Below are 21,575 nucleotides of genomic sequence, written 5' to 3'. Positions count from 1 at the left end.
CCCACAAAATTATGTTCCCCCTTTTCTTAAACAGCATCTGTTTTGTGAAGCTATATTCATAGAAAATCCCCAAATCAACAATTAGAAGCATATGTAAATGTGCGATTACAGTTCTTTTTCTTTCATTGACAACTTCTCCTTTTTTGCTTGCATGAGGAGTAGGGGATGATATGATAAATGCCTCACTGTTCCAATTCCCTTGCACAACAAATAGGAAGTACATTTGGCAGTGCCAGGGAAACTGCCAGCCCACCAGCCAGGAGGAAGCCATTCTCCTCTGCTCTATCTAGTCACTGCAGCACCATCACTAGAGGCCACTTTAACAACAGAGAAGCTAAAGTCAATTGTTTCTTCAGTGAATAGGCTTCTGTTCTCCAGCATATATTTACTGAGGCATTTAGGGCAGATTTTTGCCATTAAACTGAAGTCTGTAAAACATGGCTGTCTACAAATATTTACACTAGTGCTGACCGCAGCTCTGCTGCCACTCAGTGTCACTTTGGACCTGACCGCATTTTTTTAAGCTCAGGTTTTGCCATCTTCTTTGAATCATCAATTTCCACCACTTTCCTGGCCCGCGCTGAGAGATTCTGCCATGATTTCTGGAGCAAGGAAAGCTGGAGTTGCCACTTTACTATGGGGCCATGGGCAAATTACTTAACCTCTGAGGGTGTTGGTTTCCTCATCCAGAAATTGACAATTAAAACACCTACCTTAGAGGGCTGCTGCAAATGTAAGAGATATTATAGATCATCTGCATTATGATTTTTTCCCAAAAGTGTATCACGTTTTACATTTCCAAGCATAAATATTTTTTTAATGCACTTAATACACCTAGCACGACACCTGACACAGATTGTCCTCAGTACGTGGTCGTTTTTATTGTTATCATCATTAAGTGAATGGAATCTTCTGGAGGGGAGAGCCTTGCCTTTCCACTTTCCTAAATTCAGTAGATAATAAATGTTTAAGGATGAACAGATTTAGAAATTCCATGGCTTGGCCACTAATTCTAACATTTAAAATTGAAAAGGAAAACTTTATAGGAGCAAACATCTTTTTTCTCACATTACAATGGTTGACAGCTACTTTTTCAAATGGAAAAATGTGTGTATTTCTAAAATAATTTACTCACTGAACAACAGTCAACTGAGTATAAACTTTAAACTCCTAATACTCAAGTTAAAACAAAGTACACAGAGAGTGCAGTTTAGTTCTAGAAAACACTCTTACATATTAACCCAATATTTTGTAAAATATTAGAAATTTAAAAGCGATATAATAATCACAGTAACTAAAAGCCATAATGATAATCAGTCAAAAAGAGAACTGGTTGAATATTAGAAACTATAACATTATTAGCCTGATTATACCAAGAGGAAGAAATGTTTCCTTCATTGAACACAAATTGTCATTTATTTAGGTAACTCAAAATCAGTCCATGTACTACCTAAGAGAATAGAATTTATGTTTATAGAGTCCATCATTTCATTTTCAGACATTCCATTTCTGTACGTGATCACAGTTAAAAGGTCAGGAACCAAGAAGTCAATAAGTTCCTAAGGATATCCTCAATATCACATCACTACTCTAACAAGTGGTGAGCAAGAGGAAATTCAGTCACGTCAAACACCCACACCCCTTACACAGTTAAAAGAATTTCCTTCATTTTTTTTCCTCTACTGATTCCAACAAAGAAATATGAGGAGAAAAACTGGAGGGTTCTCACTTATTTGAATAACAAGTGAAAATCTAAAAATATCTTCACTGTATGTTATTACCAACTGTATCACTGGGTTTTATAGTGACAGCCCTGCGCTATAATTTCTGGGAAAACCTCTACATAAAGCTCCATAAACCCAACCATTCCTGTAATGTATCGCCTTATCTAGCACACAATCATTTCAAACACAACTTTTCATGTTAGTATAATTTGTTCAAAAATGGCAATAAATACATCCATGAAGCCAGAGAAATCATTGCACAATCTATTGTAACTTGTTCTTACATTCTGACAGTTAATCCTAAACCTAAGATCCAATGTAAAAGAAAAATAAAACATTCCAATATTACTTGGTTTAATTAAAGATATTCATTATACACCTACCTTTTAATGGACAAAGGCTTCCCGATCAACATTATAAATAATCTGGGCCAACTGCAGAGTAATGTCTGTGAACAATTATCACAAAACTAAAACATGGATAGCTGTCAGTTGGTGGCAGAGTTCTTGCTTTCATAATAAATATAAAATCAATTTCCTGTTCTAGTTCCTATTCCAAGTTGAAAATGATATATCTGACTATGAATTCCAACTACCTTCATCCTTAGTGTTGTTTTTTTTTTTTTTTGAAAGAAGTATGGGGAAAAAGAAACTTATGAGACCACCTGAGTCAATTCTTCTTCATTTGAATACACTAAGTAAAGTTTCCCACATAATATCACGTATAAATTTGCCATTTCACTTACATATATTCTTTTAAATGCAGTGATTTCCCCCCCATCAAATGCCAATCAAATATCTCAGGAGTCGCTCTCGATAATTTCTGTATAAATTCTTATATGCAAGGCTTTTGTATATTTGAAAGCCTGTAAAAACCTTTTATTTAAAAAATAATAATATGCAATTTCAAAAGCTTTTTGTTCCCATTTCAATCAAAAATAACTTCATACGCTTTAAATGAAATTTTGCAAGTAATCATAGATTAATGAGGATTCATTGATTTAACTAGTTCAGGGAGTCTGAGAAGGGAATGAGAATTTAAAGTAAGCAAGTTATTTCATTTAGAAGACCGGCTAATATGCAGGTACACTAAGTCCTCTTTATTGAGAAATGTAATCAGGACTTTTGTCTCAGGAGAGACTCTTCATTGCCCTCTCTGTGTGCACATTCCTAACTCCTATTAACACTAACAGGCACCACACATGCACACGGAGGAGATGCCAGCCTTGGTAGTGTGTATGCATGGCAGCTGTGGTGACTAAATAATCCATATGGCTCTGAAGAGAAGTTATGGTTTACTAGGTCTAAAGTCACAGCCACAGTGGTGGAATTCAGACACTAGAAGCAAGCCTCAATACAAATGCTTTATTCAAACTCTCTCCTATCTAACCACAGCCTGGTAGCAGTTAGGGCAGCGGTTTACAATTCTACCTCTAGCAATGGTTTATAGAGGTTATAAAAAAAAAAAGTTCCATGTTTGAGCAAATCTTAAATTCTTCATGGGCCCAGAGAAGTTCTGTCTTCCTCCCAGTCCACAACTCCAATCCCAGTATTCATTCATGCATTTCCCCACAAAATACAGAAAATCACATAGAAGCTTTACAGAGAGAGAAATCTAAAGTCTGGCTTAAACCACCACAGTCAGCAAAATCAGAGTCAAGTATGAAACTCAATCTTCAACATAAAAATTAAAAAATGCAGTGATCTTATACAACACATACATGCTGAAATGTAAATTCCACAGGTGTGTAAAGTACAGAGTATAACCACTAATTTTAATTGTTCCTGCTTCTAGGTATTGAAGTCAGTCTTACTGCTCATTTAACATAGTTTCCTGAAGCCCAAGTCAACAACTTACTCCTTCTTTCCTTAGTAAAGAAAATATTCTTGTGAAGTTCAGTTTAGTGAAGACATTACTGCACAAACACACACACAAGTTTACACTCTGAAAAGAGGTGCTAACAGTTTACTAGCCATGCTACTGAAATTAGGCTTTAGAAAAAAAGACTAGACAACACAAAATTCTTAGTATACTCTCATGTAAGAGAGAGTACAATAAAAACTTCCTATTTGTATCTCCAATTAGGTCAATTAATAGTCAGAAAAATTCTGTAACACCACGTTTCTATACTCATAAGAGGGTGAAAAATACAGCAATGTTCTAGAAGCTTCTCTAGACCTTTCAATCAATTTTATTTATATGCAAAACCAAGAGAAACTAAAAAAAAAAAAAAAAAGAAAAAAAAAACACACACAACAACAACAACAAAAAAAAACAAAGCTCCTCCTGATGCTAAAGCTCTCAATTTACTGACAGGCAAATGGCTTCATGCTGCCACTTAATCTCATTTCTTGCATAATGCCCTCTAATTAGCATATCAAAGTGAATTAATACTTCTAGGGCATTAGCAATGGGGAAATCTGCTCCAGGCTCACAATAGCAGTTAAGAGAGAGCCAAGAAATCCTCAAAAACACCACAAACCACTTTGCATTGCAAAACTGTTCAATTTATTTATCCTCTCTCTCTAAACACTTTTACCGCACACTGTTTTACTACTGTTCACCAAACAAAATGATAATTGCCAAAGTTACCAGCATCTGTAATGCCTGTTTAGAATCTTAATTTAGATTATGTTGCAGATAATTTCTATATGCAACCATTTGTTCTATTATAAATGTTAATATAGAGACAGTGGAAATGTTGACATTCTCAATTAGTTAATTTGAATTTGAAATAAAATTTTATGGGATTTTAAAATTTATGAATTTTTTAATGTAAAAAGCCACCTGCTGGACTCTGATGCCTAAGAAATGTGCTTTGAAAACTGATGTATCACATAAAACAAAACAAACACACAAAAAAATCATTTTGCCATAACATATGTCGAGTCTCCCAAATAATGGTTTAAACATAGTGAGGAATCATCAGCATTAAAAGGATTACATTGTATATGAAGTCCTCATTAATATGATCACACAAAAAGGGTTATTGTTCAAAATAGCTTTTTTTAAAGCAGTTACACTCAAGAAAAAAAGTACAAAACTTTTAACAATTACTTTTATCCATAATTAATTTTAATTGTCTTTAGTCCTAATCAGCTACTATCACGCAGTCAGTCCTCCCCCCAAAAAAACCATGCCAGCTCAACTTAACACATTCTATCACACCATTTTTTTGCTAGAGATACTCTCAAATGTAGTACCAAAGCAAACAACCATTACCATCAAAAACTACAAACATATATTTACAGAATACATCTATAAAAAAAAAGATTCTGATAAGTATTCTACCTACAAAGTCAATAATTGAAGATTATTGAAATTTATTTGAACATGGTTCTGTGTCTGAAGGCATAAAAAGATGCTTTATTTTTTCAGTTACTTGTTCAAGCATTGCTTATTAATTCATTTGCTAAATGTAACAACACTATAATTTGTTTGATTAACTTCTGTAACTTTGTAAAAAAAAAAATCTGATAGCCAGGTCTGGAAAACTTCCACCAACTTAAAACTACATAGTGATGTAAATTACTTACTCTCCTCATATTTAAAGACTCAAACGGCCTACTGAAGTAGAGCAAACGCTTGAAAAGGTCAACTTGAGGAGGTGGAGGGTGTGCAAGCTTTGTTAGTCAGTAACTACCTAAATCATGCTGATCACACTGATAAATGGCTAAAACACAACCCTGCTGAGAAAACAAATAAAACATTATTCTCATAGTGTCAATACTGAAATAATAAATACCTGAAGATGTCCACATGTACCTGAATAGAGGAAAAATAGTCTAAAATCTTCATTTAACTTTACGTGTTTATGCTGATGTTTTAGGTATTTATTCTGAATAGACACCTCAATGTTATGAACATAAAGTGGTGACTGATTTAGGGCGTGGTTCCTGATATGTGGTTTCAATTCTTTATGACCACACTTCATACAACAGAACTTCACCTTGTACAATGCCACCATCAAGTATCAAAATATAAATAATCCAAGTAAGATGTTAAACTTTTTAAATCTGTCTTGAAAGAAACCTTTGACAAAACTTACAAACTGAAATCTAAAAGTACAAGTGAAATTAATTAAAAGGGAAAGGATTATGGTTTGAAAGATGTACACAAATATATTTTATGAAAGCCGATGAAACACTACACTCTTCAGGGCAAATCAAGGCTTCCTTCACCAATGTATTAATATACTTCTGATTAGGAATAGAATTATGTAAATTAATAAAATAACATAGTAAAGTCCCAAGTAAAGGACAAAAACTACATAAATCTGTAATAACATGAACTCCACTAAAACTAAGGCATGAAAGAATTACTTGCACAGATCAAATTAGTACTAAGAGGTTCAATATATTTTTATCAGGAAGGAAAAAAAAGGGTTTTAAGATATCCCCCATATTTTTAAGATAATATAATACTTGATACTGTAGATCATAAAGTTGTAAACCAGTATGGTAGCAGGATTTTTTTCTAGATTTTTTTATGAATATATTGCATCTACTGTCTGAAAGAATGAGAGGAAGGTAAGAAAGTTAGCAAAACACCACTTTTCTACATCTTCCCTCAATACCTCATTAAAAAGCTATAGTGAGTGATACAAATCTATAAAAAATGGGGAAAAGTCAATAAAAATATTCTTAAATTGCTTTAAGAAAAAATTTGTGATAAAACAATATAATTTACGACATTTCTGAGATAGACTGACTTTTTCCTGTTTATTTAATATTTTCAATGTAAACAAGACATAATGTGTCTAAAACTGATATGAAAGATATGAAATTTAAAGTGTTAAAAGTCCATTAAAATTTGCTTCAAAATAATTTTGAAAGGGTGGGAGTTACAGAGAAAACAAGATTGACCAAGTGTTGCTAGCTGCTGAAAGTGGGGAATTAGTTCATGGGGGTTCAAGTTTCTCCTCCCTCTACATGTTTTTTATGTTTCCAGTTGTTCATAATTAAAAGTTCTTAAAAACTAGAAAGTAAGTTCATTAAAACACAACAATGAATCATGTATGGAACAGTGCATTTGCTTTTAAAAGGCTGGGACAAATAATGATCATTACATCTGAAATAATTTCAAGAGCAACTTAAAAGAATACATGCAATATATATAACCGCATTTAGTCTCATATATAACGGTTTTCATCTTTCCTGCTAAATTTTCACTTCACGGAATATTTGGCTTTTATACGCTGGGAATTAAAGAATTACATGGCACTGTACAAAGGGAAAAAAAAAACAAATTTTAAAATTGAAGCATTAAAAGAAAAGGGAAAAAGAAGACTCCATTGAGTCTCTAAGCCTATAGGGTCAGAATTAAATAGAGGTGTTCACTGAGAGCACTGCTCTGTCCCTCTGAAATCTAGTCATACTGATAACACTAAAGATAAAAGGTTTAATCATATATATCACATTCTAAATGCATATGAAAACTCACATAACAAGCTACATTCTTGATCCAGTTTTGATATCTAAAATTCTTATGACTTGTTGGGGGAAGAAGAGGATCCTTTAAAATAAAGCATTTTTAATAGTCATTTTCTTATCCTTAAACATAAAAAATATTTCAACCAGCCCAACCAGCCAAGCAGCCCTTTCTCTTCCCCTGCGGACACCTCCTGCAGTAGAGAAGTTCATTAAGTTTTATGATCTTCCCAAGTCAGTCCTGCTTATAAGCCTCACAAAGGCCACAAATCTGGCAAACCATCATGTATGCCATTAGACATTACTAGTAAATGAACGCTATTTAGGGTTTGTGGTGGCAATAAATCAGAGTTTGGTTGGCAGCTATCAACATAGAGTATTTTAACCTACCATTTAGAAAAGAAAAGGTGGTGTTGATTTTTTTTTAAATACAAAATATTTTTTTCACAATATGATTCAGATTATATATAAAAATGTTGGATTTTCATTAGAATTTTTTAAAATACATTTATTTCTCAAAAAAGAACTCTCATAATTAAAGGCTTTGGAGAGAAGGCAGATTTATGAGGATGGAATATTTCACAAAGAAAAGTACTTCAACAATCAGATTAAGATGGCCAAAAGATGTGAGGGAATGCACCAAAATAAGTATGGAGATGAGGAGACCTCGAAGCATCAGGGATATTTAATAAGAGATTGATGGTAAAATATGACTAAAAAGTAATTAAGAGGAAAATCTTCACATATCAACAATTATCTCGCTGGTTGCTTAGTTTAAAATAGACAAATATGTTGATTTCAAAGCCTGTAACTCTTCAGTTCCTTTCAAAATGCATAAATATCACAATTCAACTAGAGATGACGTTTCTACCCAAAAATAATCGTACAATGAATTTTACAAAAGAATACATTTTCAAGAAAATCAAGCACCTCATAAGAAAAGTATACTTTCCCTACCTCTGAACAAGAAAATAATCTAATTGTGGTAGATCACCCATTTATCTGTCAGAAGGGAAAAATACCTTATCATATTTGGTAGGAGAGAAAAAAGATGTTTTCCAAACTAAATCCCTCATGTGCATCAGAACTGGCTGTGTTCACTGCTTAATCGGAAACCTCAAAATCTACTGGCAGATCTATAAATACAGAAAATTTGTTAATGATTTTGTCTTATTTTAGGAGAAGCACAACTGAAATGACATTATCCATTGAAGTGACAGTTTCCCCCCTCCACCTTCCCACTAGTCAACCCCCTACCCCTCCATTATGCAGAATAGAGTCATCACATAATGTTCCGGTTTCTGTTACAAATGACTAGGTAAACTTTCTCTAGACTGCAGAGAATTAATCTTTAGATACTATATTATTAGGTTAAATAAAATGACCTAAAGAAAAACCATTATGCAATATACATATATTCTACAATGCTTATTTTATAAGTTCACAATGTTTCGAAAGCAGAACTGTGGGAACAGACATGGGGAGGAATAGGGGAGGCCTGGAATTTGCTGCCCCGCTTTCTTTGCCTTAGTAACACTAACGTCTACACAGATGTTTTATTTCAAATTAAGGATACTAGGTCCAGCGGCCCTGTTTCCTTCTAAGACTAGTTTTGGAGGGTGAGGTGGAGCTCTGGGTAGTAGGAGAGAAAGGAGAGGAGAGAAAGAGCTTCACCCCAATCAATCACTTGGTACTTAAATCCCCGTCCCTCTCGAGCTTAGAGAGGCAGGCAGGAAGATGCCTCTGCCCAGACAGCCGTCTTTACTCTTTGTCGGCCGTTGCCTTTTTACAAAAGAGATAACGTGCAAACTTGAATCTGCCGGCCAAAGCATAAAAAGAGGGTCTAATTTACAAGTTATCGCTGAAAGCCTCAGAAACAATTTTCAAAACACAAAAATTTCCTTTGTCAGATACCTCTTGCTTCTTAAATAGCAAGAGCCCTAGCAAAGCTCTCTGTGCCAGTAATCCCAGACTCTGAAAAGACTTGTTTCTTTTTCGTAACTCACCTTTGACATGAGGCTGACTATACTTTCCTTTCAGAATGGTGTAACTAAGTCTTGTGCAAATAAGCAACTAGAGGACTTATGCCTCCTAATTGAATTCTGCCTGCTGCTAAATGTCTAAACAAGAAAAGCAGTTTGCTGGGTTTGGTTCTCAAGCTGGCTAGGCCAAAACTTTAAAACGGCAAAAAAATAAATACCAATAACAAGAAGCGGGTGATAGGGGAAAAATATCAATCCCGTCTCCCTAGTAATATAATGCCGTGTAAGTTGAATCAATCTTAATATTCACAACATAGTCAATACCCCAGTGCTTAGCTGTCAGCAGAAACTGAAGTGGAGCCCTGATAGCAAGAAAATCCTTGGACATTAAGCAACATAATTTACTGAGAACTGTACACTTTTAGGCTTCTAAACTAAGAATCTTCAAGATGTAATGCTTGATGTTTTATTTCATAGTCAGATAAAAATTATCTACCATTTTAAATCACAATGCGTCCTAAAGGGAGCTAAAAATCAACACAGAGTAAGTTAGTCATTTAAAATGCCTGTGGTTTTCAAAATGTAAAATCTATCTTTAAAAGAATCACTCAACATTTACAAACCATGAATACTAGGTGAATGAAAAGCAGGAAAACTACTCTTTAAGGATTTCAGTGTTTTCTGTTAATTATGGTTTTAGCATATATTTTAATAGGTAGCAATAACCCATCATCTTCTCTTGATTACCTTTGGAATCAGAATAGCATTGCAGAGTGAAAAATATGTTTAAAAGGAAGACAATTCTTCTACCAACTAACATGTATATTCAGTGTGCTATCATTTGTGCACTCGATTTAAACACAATGACTTTTGATCTTTAAATAGCATTACTAGGATATTGGATATTGCTATATCCTGGACTTTAACTTTCTCTTCTTTGCCTCAACTTAAAAAACAGCAACTTTATAATACCTTATAGCTAGCGCGCGCGCACACACACACACACACACACACCCCAACAGTAAAGCTTGTTTAAGGCACTTGTTTGCCATATACAGGGCAGATAATGCCAAATCTGAACTAAAGCATCTAAATTAAATTTCTAATTCCACTTGAGTTCCTACTGTCACCTCAAGGCTAAAATACCTTTAATCTTAAAAAGGCTAACAAGAAAATTAAATTGAAATGAATTGCCAGGATTGTCTGTTTGTGTAGTTTTTATTCCAGCACTTCTGTAAAACCTGTCTTCTCATATGTTCCCTGCCTTAAACACTTCAAAAATTGTTTAACCTGCTAATGTGAACCTTTTTCTACTTTATAAAATATATTAAACATATTTACAATGTAATGACTTCAAGCATAAAATTCAATGAAAGTAGTAATAGATGTAATACACTGTACATGCCTAAACACACCATTACCCTTTCTTGCTTCTCAAAAGTAGCCTTCCCAACTAAAACACTAATTCAAACATCCTACTGGAGTCTGTTCAATTGCATCTATTCTTCTATCTGTGGAGCTGAAGCTTAGAACTGTCTAAGTAAAACAAAGTTCAGGCGATGCTTCTGCCTGGGACTCAGTCCCTGGCATCCAGTCTCCCGTTGCTCCTTTTTAAAAAACTGACATACAAACAAGGGGGAAAGGAGCGGGAGAGGGCGGCCAGAGAGGGCGGCCGGCGCTCCGGGCCCCCTCCCTGCCCGCAGCCAGGGGCGGCCGCCTGGGGACAGCGACCCAGCCCCGTCCGCATCTACACTTCATTTTATACCGGGAGCGGAACTGAGAAATCGACTCCAGATTTATTGCAGTTTTTTCTCAAGATCAGGAGGTGGGAAGGAGAGAATGATCAAAGATGGCGGTGCCCAAAAGCAGCAGCTCTCAACTGGAGAGTGGAAGGAGTAGCTCTGACCCCACCTCGGGGGTCTCCAGGCCCACTACGGGGCGCAGCCTCTTACCTGTTTTCTCTTTGATCTCACACAGGACGCTGAAGAGCGCGGGTTTCATTCTGTGACAGTTCAGGGCATGTTTCCTAAAAAACAAATAGCAAAACACAAAGGTATTAGCATCACCTATGGAATAATATGGCGCCTTCCTTTAAGTTAGACCCAAGATTTAATTCCGGCCTTCTATTTTGGAAGGCTCCTTGGAACCATGGCAAGTCAACAGAAACTCAAGTTGACTAGTTAGCGACAGCCCGCAAGCTCCGGCGGCTAAAGCTCCAGCCCGAACCAGGCGCGACCCATCTGCCCGGCAGGCAGCTGCCTCGGCGACCGCAAGGTGCGAACCCGCGCGGGGAGCCTAGCTAGCGGGGCAGACGACGGCGACCCGGGGGAGGGGACGGCGCGGAGGGGCTCCGGCGTCCGCCCTCCGCAGAGGGAGCGGGCGCGGCGCCTGCGACCGGCCGACTGCGGCCAGCGGGCGGTGACAGCTCGGCAAAGTTTGCGAGACGGCCCTCCCTTCCCCGAGAACTTGGCCGCCCGCACCCGGACCCGCCAGGGAACCGCCCATCGCCCCGCGCCCTCCCAGCTGGGGCGGCCGCCCGCACGACGAGGTCGTCCCGCGGCCAAGTGGAGCCCCGCGCCGCGACTCCGGGCCGGAGGAGAAAGTTGCACTTCCCGCAAGAACGGCCCGGGGCCCTCTCGGGGCGGCGTGCACAGGGTCCAGGCGGGAGGTTTGAATCCGTGGGAGGGGGCCGGGCTGCTAGAGGGCCGGACGGGGGAGGGCGAGAAAACCACAAAATCCGCGTGGCACCAAGTCTGTCCCGAGCCCCGAGAGCAACTTTGCCGACTCCCGCCCGCGTCGAGGGGTGCGGGCAAGTCCCCCCGAGGCCCGGGCAGGCTGCCGGTTTGCGGAGAAAGTTCCCAGCCCAGGGCTGAGGCCCCTGCCCCGGGCGCCACCCCGGGCCCCGACTCGGCCGCGGGCCCGGCTCTCGCACACACACAAAAGATGCTTAATGAGACGACACCAACTTTGCTTGCGCCTCGTCCAAGCTCTGGTCGGTGATGGTCATGATCTGGTGGAGGATGTCGCCGATGTCCTGCTTCCTGCCGTCGCCGTCCGCCCCTTCGTGGCCGTGCGGGGGAGGCGGCAGGGCCATGCCCCCCTGCACCGAGTGGCCGGCCAGGTTCACCCCGGCCAGAGTCTGCAGCATCCTGGATTGATCGTCCATCCCGCCGCGCGCGGGCGGGAGCGGGCGGCGGCGGCGGCTGAGGCGAAGGCTGAGGCGGCGGCGGCAGCGGCGGCGGCGGCGGCGGCAGCGACGAGGGAGGAGAAGAAAGGGGGGAGGGGGAGGGGGAGGCGGCCGCGCGCTCCCCGCCCGCGCGGGGAGGGGGCGCCCCGGCCGGCGGGGCCCGCGGCTGAGGTGGCGCGGACCGGCGCCCGGCTCCGGCTTCCGCCGCCGCCGAGGCTCAGGAGAAGGGCCGGGCGGAAGCGCCGGGATCCGCGGCGGTGGCGGAGGCGGAGGCAGCGGCGTCCGCTGCCCTCACGCGGCCGCCGCGCCGCCGCCGCGCCGCCGCGCGCCCCGCCGGGCGGCCCCGCGCAACTTGCTCCTCTGCGCCCGCCGAGTTGCCGGGACGCCCGCCGCCCCCAGCGCCAGCCTGCGCACTCCCCTCCCTCGGCCGCCGCCGCCGCCGCCTCCGCCGCCTCGGCCGGGCGGGATCCGAGCCCCGGCCGCCCCGGGGGAGGGAGCGGCGGCGGCAGGCGGCGGCGAAGGAAGAGGCCGGCGGGCGGGCCGAGGGGAGCGAAGGGGGCGGAGGAGGAAAGTTTGGGAGCGGGCGGGCCGGCGCAGCGGGGCGCGGAGCCCGATGGAGGGCCCCGGCGGGCCGCGCGCCGGGCGGACAGCAGATTGATGGGGCGGAAGAAGTCGCCGCCGCCACTGCCGGAGCCGCGCACCCTGCCAGCAGCCGCCGCGGACCGGGCTCGAAGGCCGCTCGGCTGAGGGATTGACAGGCTGCCAGTGCCACTCACTCACTGCGGCCCCAGCGCCCGGGGGGAGGGGCGGGGGCGAAAGGGAGGGCGGGGAGCGCTCGGCACGCTCCGCCCCCGGGGGCGGCGCGCGCGCTCATTGGGCTTTACGCCTCCCGCCGCCGCCACTGGCACCGCCCCCGAGCTGCGGTCCGCCCTCTCTGGCCTCGGATCCCCACCGCCGGAGAGCGCGCCCCAGGATCCTCACGCCTGGTCGCGTCCTGGGCCCGCGGGACAGGGCGACCGGGCCCGCAAACGCTGTGCCCGCACCCCGGCTCTTGATCCCTAGTGTTAATAGTCATTGGTGCGAGGAGTTGTGTATGGGACACGGGGCAACTCGTTTCCAAAGCCACCCATGTGCTTCCCCGCAGCGCCGCGAGCTTCACGCCTAACACAGCGCCTGGTATATTTTCCCGCTCTTCCCGTCAGGAGGTGGTACCCTCAGGGTTCCGGCTGCCCGTCCCGGGCCTACCGTATTGCACTAGTAGCCGAACGGGGCGGGACAGAGGCAAGAAAGCGCTGCCCCAATTGGAGCGTTCGAAATGTCTGGGCAGAGGCGGGGAAGCGGCGGATGGGGGCCCCGCCCTCTCCGGGGATCACCATAGTAACCGAAAGGGCGCTGCTCGGAGTTGGCGCCGGCGCTCAGGCCTTGCGCTGTCCCTTAAGAGGGGACCGGGTAAGGTGAGAGCCTGTTGTCCCGCTTGCTTCATGTCTGCTCTGGGCGGATCTGATTGCCATACACTTTCTCTTGAAAGGGGAGCGTAAGAAAATGTGTCAGAGGGAAGTGGCTCCAGGAGGAGGGAAAGGGCCTGACATCCAGGACCAATTCCAGCCTTAACAACACTTCACGCACTCCTCAATTCTTGGTAATCTAGGGATTACTCCTTTGGCAGGGTTTGCTTTTAGCTGCCTTCAGATGGACCAAAGCTGCAAAAACGAGCTCTTTATTAACAAAGATACGTTTGCTTAAGAATAGACTGGATTTCACTTACCAACTTACCCTGTCACCACCGTGAGTCATTTAATGTTGGGGACCCCAGCCACAGATTTTCATATCCATAACACCTCCTCTTCCGCTGTTCCCTGTCTGCAAATGACTAAAGGCTCACATTGTTTAGGGATCTGGACTCCGGGCTTTTGTGGACGCTTGAGGTTTCTCTTAATCCGATTTCTCAAACAGCCTCGACATGTTTTCTCCATTTGAGATTCACAGAGCTTCTTCTAGATGGATCCTTTGGTTGGGTGGTTCTGAAAAGTCTTGTTTCTTCCCCAAACTCAGTAAGCTGTCTTATTTGAAACCAAAAATAGGGGTATGAGATATGAAAAATGGCTCTTACTCTGCAGGGTTTAATGTAGGACAAGCAGTTCTTTACATGCCAGATGGATTCTTGGAATGAAGCAGGCTACTCGGTTCCAGGTTCTTTCCTTCATATGTTGTGTGTACTTTTAAATACTCCCCACTGCAAAGCTAATAGCTAACCTTACAGTTAGGCAAGCTAAAATCTTTACAAACTGCACAGCTGCTGGAGAGGGAGTTCCAAACAATCTACTCTGCTTACTTCCAAAGAAGCCCCCTCATGTTCATTAATATTCCCTGCTCTTCTATAGCCCATTCATATGTCAAGTTTCTGATTCTTCTTTCAAGCCCCCATTATGGGTTACTCATAGTCATCATTGATTGGCCTTTGTCTTTATTCTTAACTTGTTTTTCAAAGCTGTCACCAAATTCTTGTACATTTTTGCATAAAGGAGCAAGAGCAAGCACCCAGTCTTTCTCACAATTCTCTAATAGGGAAAATGTAAAACCACGGAATTCTTTCTGAAGGATGCCTTAAGCTCTAAATTCCTTCCAGCTCTAAAATTCATTGATCCTCTGACTCACTATCAGGCCACCTTCCTGCCCTTCTCCTAGGCTCATAATCTTAACTAATCAGTCATGAGGATGAAGCTAATTAGCAATGGGGATTTATGGTTATTTCTAGCCCACTCCAAAACAATGAGTTATGTAAGCAAAGCAACATATATAAAAATGTAAATAAAATTAAAGAAACACTTAAGCAAATAAAGGCAATTGGGAACTATGGGCTATGTAAACAAACTGGAACATAAAAACATAAATTAGAATTAAGAAAACAGTTAAGCAAATGCCAGCAATTAGGAATAAAACAACTTGTTAAATGTCTAACACCCGCAGCTACTTTATGGCATACACCTCTAAACCCATGGTCATTCAGTGATGTGGAAATTTGGTATCATAACTCTGCATTAAGTGATTGGATTAGATTGACCTTCTGCTTGGGAGGTTTCTCTTTTTGTTATTATCACTAGGAGTTGCAGTAAAAGCCAGAGGGTCCTAGCAAGGATTCCCTCATAGGCTCATCGACAGTTACCATCGATTTAATGTGTAAAATTCTTTTAGACTAGGTTCCAAGTCCCAATAAACAGTGTCAATTAATTGCACATGTTCCAAGATCTCTTGTGCCTTTGCCAGTTTCTCGTGTAAGATGTTGCCTCTTGTCTCCGCTCAGCAATCTGAGTCACGTGGTTTGGTGCCTTCACAGATAATAGAATAGAACCTCCCTAAGTACCTAAATCCATCTTTGCTCTCTCTAAGGCAGTGATTATTAAAAAGTCAAGGGAAATGTAATTTACTCTTGGTAAGTGTACATTCATGTAAAGTTAACAGTGACAAAATGGTGAAAACCAAGTAGGGGCTCTCTCATATCCATCCTTTTCCATAGGATTATATTAATATCACCATTGCCTCTGTCATCAATGTGGTGATCGTCACAGCAGATGCCATTATCAAGCACTCTCTCCGGGTGGGACACTGTACTCTGTGTTCCCCTTATTTCATCTTATTTCAGTCTTACAACAGCCCTAACTCAGGTTATTATTAAACAAGGAAACAGAATGAGAGAGGGTAAGGAACTGATATAAGACCACAAAGCCAGTAAGTAGTCCTAGACTTTGGATTTAAATCTTGATCTGTGTGGCTGTAAAGCCCACCCTATAAAACACTGTGCAAAAAACATCATTTAAGGGCGCCTGGGTGGTTCAGTTGGTTAAGCATCTGCGTTTGGCTCAGGTCACAATCCCAGGCTCCTGGAATCAAGTCCCGCATCCGGCTCCTTGCTCAATGGGAAGCCTGCTTCTCCCTCTCCCTCTGCTACTCTACTTGTTCTCCCTCTGTGTGTGTGTGTGTGTGTGTGTGTGTGTGTCAAATAAATAAATAAATAAAAATCCTTTAAAAATTTATTTTAAAAGTCCTTTTATCAAGGTTACTAAGTAAAAATCCCAAGACCTTAATAGGTGAACTGTAAATTAATGAAAAGTGATTCGTACTTAATAAAAAGAAGATAAGCAACTCTTTTAGAGGAATCTGGGTTTCATGGCAGTGGAGGAGGGAAATGCAGGCTGAAGCCCAGTCAGGCCGTCCCCCATGGCCACTAGGATTTTGCCTTGCTGCCCACCTTTCCTGCCATCCTACCTTTGCTGATCTTCATCTGTTCTAAACTCTCAAAGCATAATGCCTGAAATATGTAATTTGCTACCATATCAAATAGCCATGTGTTGCTTGCTCCCAATTCACCTGTTAGTTTTCTCATCTAGTTCATAAGCATGTTAAAGGCAAGGTATTTTTTTTTTAAAGATTTTATTTATTTATTTGACAGAGAGAGATCACAAGCAGGCAGAGAGGCAGGCAGAGAGAGAGAGGAGGAAGCAGGCTCCCTGCTGAGCAGAGAGCCCGATGCGGGACTCGATCCCAGGACCCTGAGATCATGACCTGAGCCGAAGGCAGCGGCTTAACCCACTGAGCCACCCAGGTGCCCCTAAAGGCAAGGTATTTTGAGGTGTGACTATAACATGGTTGATTTGACTTAAAAAAAAATCAACAACAACAAAACGTGGACATCTAAGAAAGATGTCACCTTGGAGAAACTGACTAGATACTTATTCCCAAACATATCATTGTTCTGTCACTATAGAAATGACTCTTTAGAAATGGTCTTTACAGTTGCTAGCACATGTGACATGTGACAAATCTTCATCTTCTGAGGCTGTCTTTGAGCGACCAAAGAATCAGTGGGATAACAGTGTACCCTTCTACGATGAGGTCCTTAAAAGAGAATATTTATTGAAATACAGAATTTCTGGAAAGTTTGATGGAAAACCCCATCTCTCTGTCCTTTCATCCCTCATAGCACCTAGTACAATGCTATTACATACACAGTAGGCACTTGAACCTGAGACTGTCAGTTGCTTGCCCACTTCTTCCATGCTGATAGAACTGTGATTTTATTCCGATGGCAATGTGTTCAGTCTCAGTTAAGAACTAAGTCAACTATGAACATCCTATCCCCAGCCTTCTGAGCTTGTCAAGGCACAGGGATGATGGGATGACTTTGCTATTAAAAATAAGGGACAGAGAAGGCTCTTTTCTCCTTCCTTCTGCCTCTTTCACCTTTGAACGTGATTCCGATTCTGGAGCAGCAATGGCAGCCATCTTGTGATACTGAGGTGACAATATGAGGATAAAAATCAACAGAGTTTGGTGGTTTCTCTCTGGGGTCTCCCTCCTCCAAATCCATAATTCCAGTCTAATCATAAGAAAAACATTAAACAAATTTCAATTGACGGATATTCTGTAAAATTCCTGACTCGTACTCCTCAAAACTGTCAAGGTCACCAAAAACAACAAACGTCTGATAAACCATCATAACCAAGAAGAGCCTAAGAAGATATGACAACTACAAGTAGTATCCTGGATTGGATTCTGGAACAGAAAAAGAGGATTAGGTAGCAACTGAGGAAATCTGAGTAATCTATAGACTTTAGTTAATAATAATGTATCACTATTGGTTCATTAATTATAACAAATGCACCATATAAACCTAAGATGTTAATAATAGGGAAACAGGGTGGGAGGTATTAGAGAACTCTGTACTACTAATTTCTCTATAAATATTCCAAAACAAAGCATTTATTAAAAACAAAAATAAACATGGTAAGTGGGGCAGAAAGACAGGAAAATCCTAGGTGTCTGCAGATATTGTTGACTATCTGAACACAACCAGTAATAGCTTACTCCAGGTTTCTAGTTACGTGAGAAAATTTAATTCCTATTTTTAAATTCCTATTGGTTTGGGTTTTCTGCTACTTGCAGAAAAGCTGATCTAGCAGTATAATTACATAAAGGAATGATGGAGGGAAGAATAGCCTCACATAGTGACTGGTACATAGCAGGAGCTCTTACAGGTTAGAAGATGTTATCTGATAAAAAAAAAATATTTGCCTGATTTTTGCCCTTGGTTCTTAGGAGGTTAACTTCTAAAACCTTCGTAATTTCCCAAATGAGAGGAGTATCTCTGTTACTCCTGAGCCCTTTGGATCATGCCTGAGTTTATGCTAACAAGAAGACTCAGGATAGACTGATCACCAGAAAGACCAACCATGTCATTAGAGGGTTGGGGCTTTGAGCTACTTCATTCTCCCAGGATGGCAAGGAAGCTGGAGATTGAGTTCAGTCGTGGGAGCGATGAACCAACCAATGACGCCTGTGTAATGAAACCCTAATAAAAACTGTGGACACCAGGGCACCTGGGTGGGTCAGTGGGTTAAAGCCTCTGCCTTCAGCTCGGGTCATGATCCCAGGGTTCTGGGATCAAGCCCCACATCGGGCTCTTTGCTTGGCGGGGAGCCTGCTTCCCTCTCTCTCTCTCTGCCTGTGTCTCTGCCTACTTGAGATCTCTGTCTGTCAAATAAATAAATAAAATCTTTAAAAACAAAAACTCTGGACACCAAAGCTCAGTGGAGCTTCCTGGTTGGGGAACACATTGACGTACCAGAAAAAATGTGCTCTGACAACACGGGGAGAGAGCATGGAAGCTCTGTATTTGGGACCCACTAAGACTATGACCTACGTGTCTCTTCATTTGACTGGTTCTGATTTATATCCTTTATAATAAAACTAAAATCATTTCAGAGTTCTTTGTCATTTAGTGAATTATTGAACCTAAGGAGGTCACGAGAATACCCAGGTTTGTAGCCAGTTGAGAAGTGTGGGTAGTCTGGGGAACCTTGAACTTTGGCTGGCATCTGAATGGAGGGCAATCTTATAAATTACCCCAAAACTTGTTGGCTTAAAACAACAAGCATTCATTATCTTAGACTAAGTTTCTGTGTGTTAAGAATTTGGATGCAGCTTAGCTCAGTGCCACTGGCTTTGGACCTTTCATGAGGCTGCCATCAAAGGTGAGAGCCAGGGCTGTAGGGACCTAAAGGCTGTTCCGGAGGAAGGTCCACTTCCCAGCTCACTCACATGGCTGTTAGCAGGTCTCAAATGCTCAATGACCATTGGCCAGAAACATCAGTTCCACGACCCATGGGATCACAGCTCACAGCATACCAGCTGGCTCTGAAAAGAACAAGAAAGCCAGAGCACAAGAGAGAACAAGCAAGGTGGAGGTTGGTCTTTTCTATGACCCAATCTCCTGACATGTTTGCTGTGTTCTCTAGTAGAAGCAAGGTATTAGATCCAAATCATGCTCCAGGCGAGAAGATCAAACAGATCGTGAATATCAGGAGAGAAGGGTCACTGGGAGCTGTTATGGACTGAATGCTTGAGTTTCCCTCCAGATTCATAAATTGAAGACGTATCATCAATGTGATAACATTAAGAGGTGTATCTTTGGGGTGCTAATTAGGTTTCAATGAGATCGTGAATGGGAAGACCTCAGAGTGGGATTAGTGCTCTTATAAAAAGGGGAAGAGACACTAGAGCCTCCTCTCTCTGCCACTTGAGAATGGAGTGAGAAAGCAGTCATCTGCGAGCCACATAGAGGGCCCTTACCAGAGCCTGACTGTGCTGGTACCCTGAGCTCAGACTTCCCAGCCTCCAGAACTAGGAGAAATAAATGTCTGTGGTGTAAACCACCCAGTTTAGGGTATTTTGTTATTGTAGCCCAACCTGAGACAGGCCTCTTGTGTCTGGAGGTGGAGAACTCATACAGGCAAAGATGGACATCTTGAAGGGAGTCTAACACATCCTCCAAGTTTAATTCTCAATGCCAAATCAAATCACGGCATGATCCTTGCCCTCTTTCTCTCACTTACATTCCATGGGCTCTACCTTTGCAATGTGATTCTTGGCCAGGCCTTCACGGTCCTCCATAAACTATCCTAGCTCTATCTCTCCAGTTTGATTTCCCACTATTCTTTTTCAGACGTTTGCTGTTCTCATCACCCCTGTTGCCCCACACTTTCTGGCCGCCTATCTTTTGGTCATGCTGTTCCCTTTAGGGGGAATGTATGCCCAAATCTTACCTATCTTCAAAAACGCTGTTCAACTTATTTTACATCCTGTGTTTTACTAATTTTCAGAATAACTCAAATATTTTAAGACAAGTGATATTAACCCCATTTGATAGGTAAGTCTCAGAAAGTAATAGCGGCTTACACTTAAATGAGCACTTAGTTTGCAGTCGCCCCATGCTAATAATTTCTCATACTTCATCTAGTAAAACCTTCATGATACTGTGAGTTGGACATGAACCTCCCCACCTGGCTGGGAAGAAGTTAAGGATGTCAAATAGTTTGACCGAGTTCACACGGCGGGTAAATGAACTAGGATTCAAACAGGTCCTCTCAGCATCCTTGCAAATAACCCACATGTCACATTGCCCTTTGAGGGGTTATGTCACTTGTCCAAGGTCACACCATTATTAAGCTACAGCAGAATTGGCACTGGACACTCCTGACCTTTCCCCCCACATATGTTGCCTCTCTGCTCTAATGTCACCTCAAGGAAGTCTCCTACAACCCCCCTAAGGAAGTATATATCCATCCTTTTTGAGTCCCTAATATCACTTGGGTTCTTATAAATGTTACCTTCTTTTACATTGTGATAAAATGTGCATAACTTATCAGTTTAACCCTTTTAACTGCTCAGTGGTATTAAGCACATTCACAATGGTATGTAACCATCTTCCCAAGCTGCAACTATGTCCCAGTCCCTGGAAACCACCATTCTATTTTCTTTCTGTGACTCTGATGGCTCTGGGTACCTCATACATGTAGAATCGTACAGCATTTGTTCCTTTTTGTCTGGCTTATTTCCCTTAGTCTTCAAGTTTCGTCCATGCTCTAGCCTGTGTCAGAATCCCTTTCCTTTTTAAGGCTGAATAGTGTTTCTTCATATGTATGTATGTACATAATAATAACAAAATGCACCACATTTTGTTTATTCATTCATCCATTGATGGACACTTGGGGTGCTTCCACATTTCAGCAATTGTGAATAATGTTGCCATGAACATTTGTGTCCAAGTGTTTGAATTCTTGTTTTCAGTCATTTCAGGTATATACCCAGAAGTAGAATTGCTGCATCATATAGTAATTCTATTTTTATTGTTTTTAAGAATTGCCTTACTGTTTTCCACAGAGATTGATTGTACCATTTTACATTCCAACCAACAGTT

The 21,575-nt window shown here is 41.9% G+C and overlaps 1 protein-coding gene across 3 annotated transcripts in view; it reads right to left on the bottom strand.

Moving 5' to 3' along the window:
- The window catches only part of PBX3 (PBX homeobox 3), a 213,709-nt gene extending 201,316 nt beyond the window's left edge, over positions 1–12,393 (bottom strand). For all 3 annotated transcript variants that reach the window (XR_006607435.1, XM_004757308.3, XM_004757309.3), the window contains exons 1-2: positions 12,102–12,393; positions 11,088–11,161 (exon numbers count right to left, since the gene is read on the bottom strand). Coding sequence is in view for 2 of the 3 variants with exons in the window: in XM_004757308.3 (XP_004757365.3) it covers positions 11,088–11,161; positions 12,102–12,301 (274 nt within the window). In the remaining variant the exon portion in view is untranslated. The remainder of the gene's footprint in view (positions 1–11,087; positions 11,162–12,101) is intronic.
- Positions 12,394–21,575: the final 9,182 nt, after the last annotated feature.

This window comes from Mustela putorius, unplaced genomic scaffold, assembly GCF_011764305.1.
Source record: "Mustela putorius furo isolate JIRA1106 unplaced genomic scaffold, ASM1176430v1.1 tig00000596_pilon_pilon_pilon, whole genome shotgun sequence".
NCBI classification, from domain to species: Eukaryota; Metazoa; Chordata; class Mammalia; order Carnivora; family Mustelidae; genus Mustela; species Mustela putorius.
This window is presented reverse-complemented; position numbering and strand designations above follow the sequence as displayed.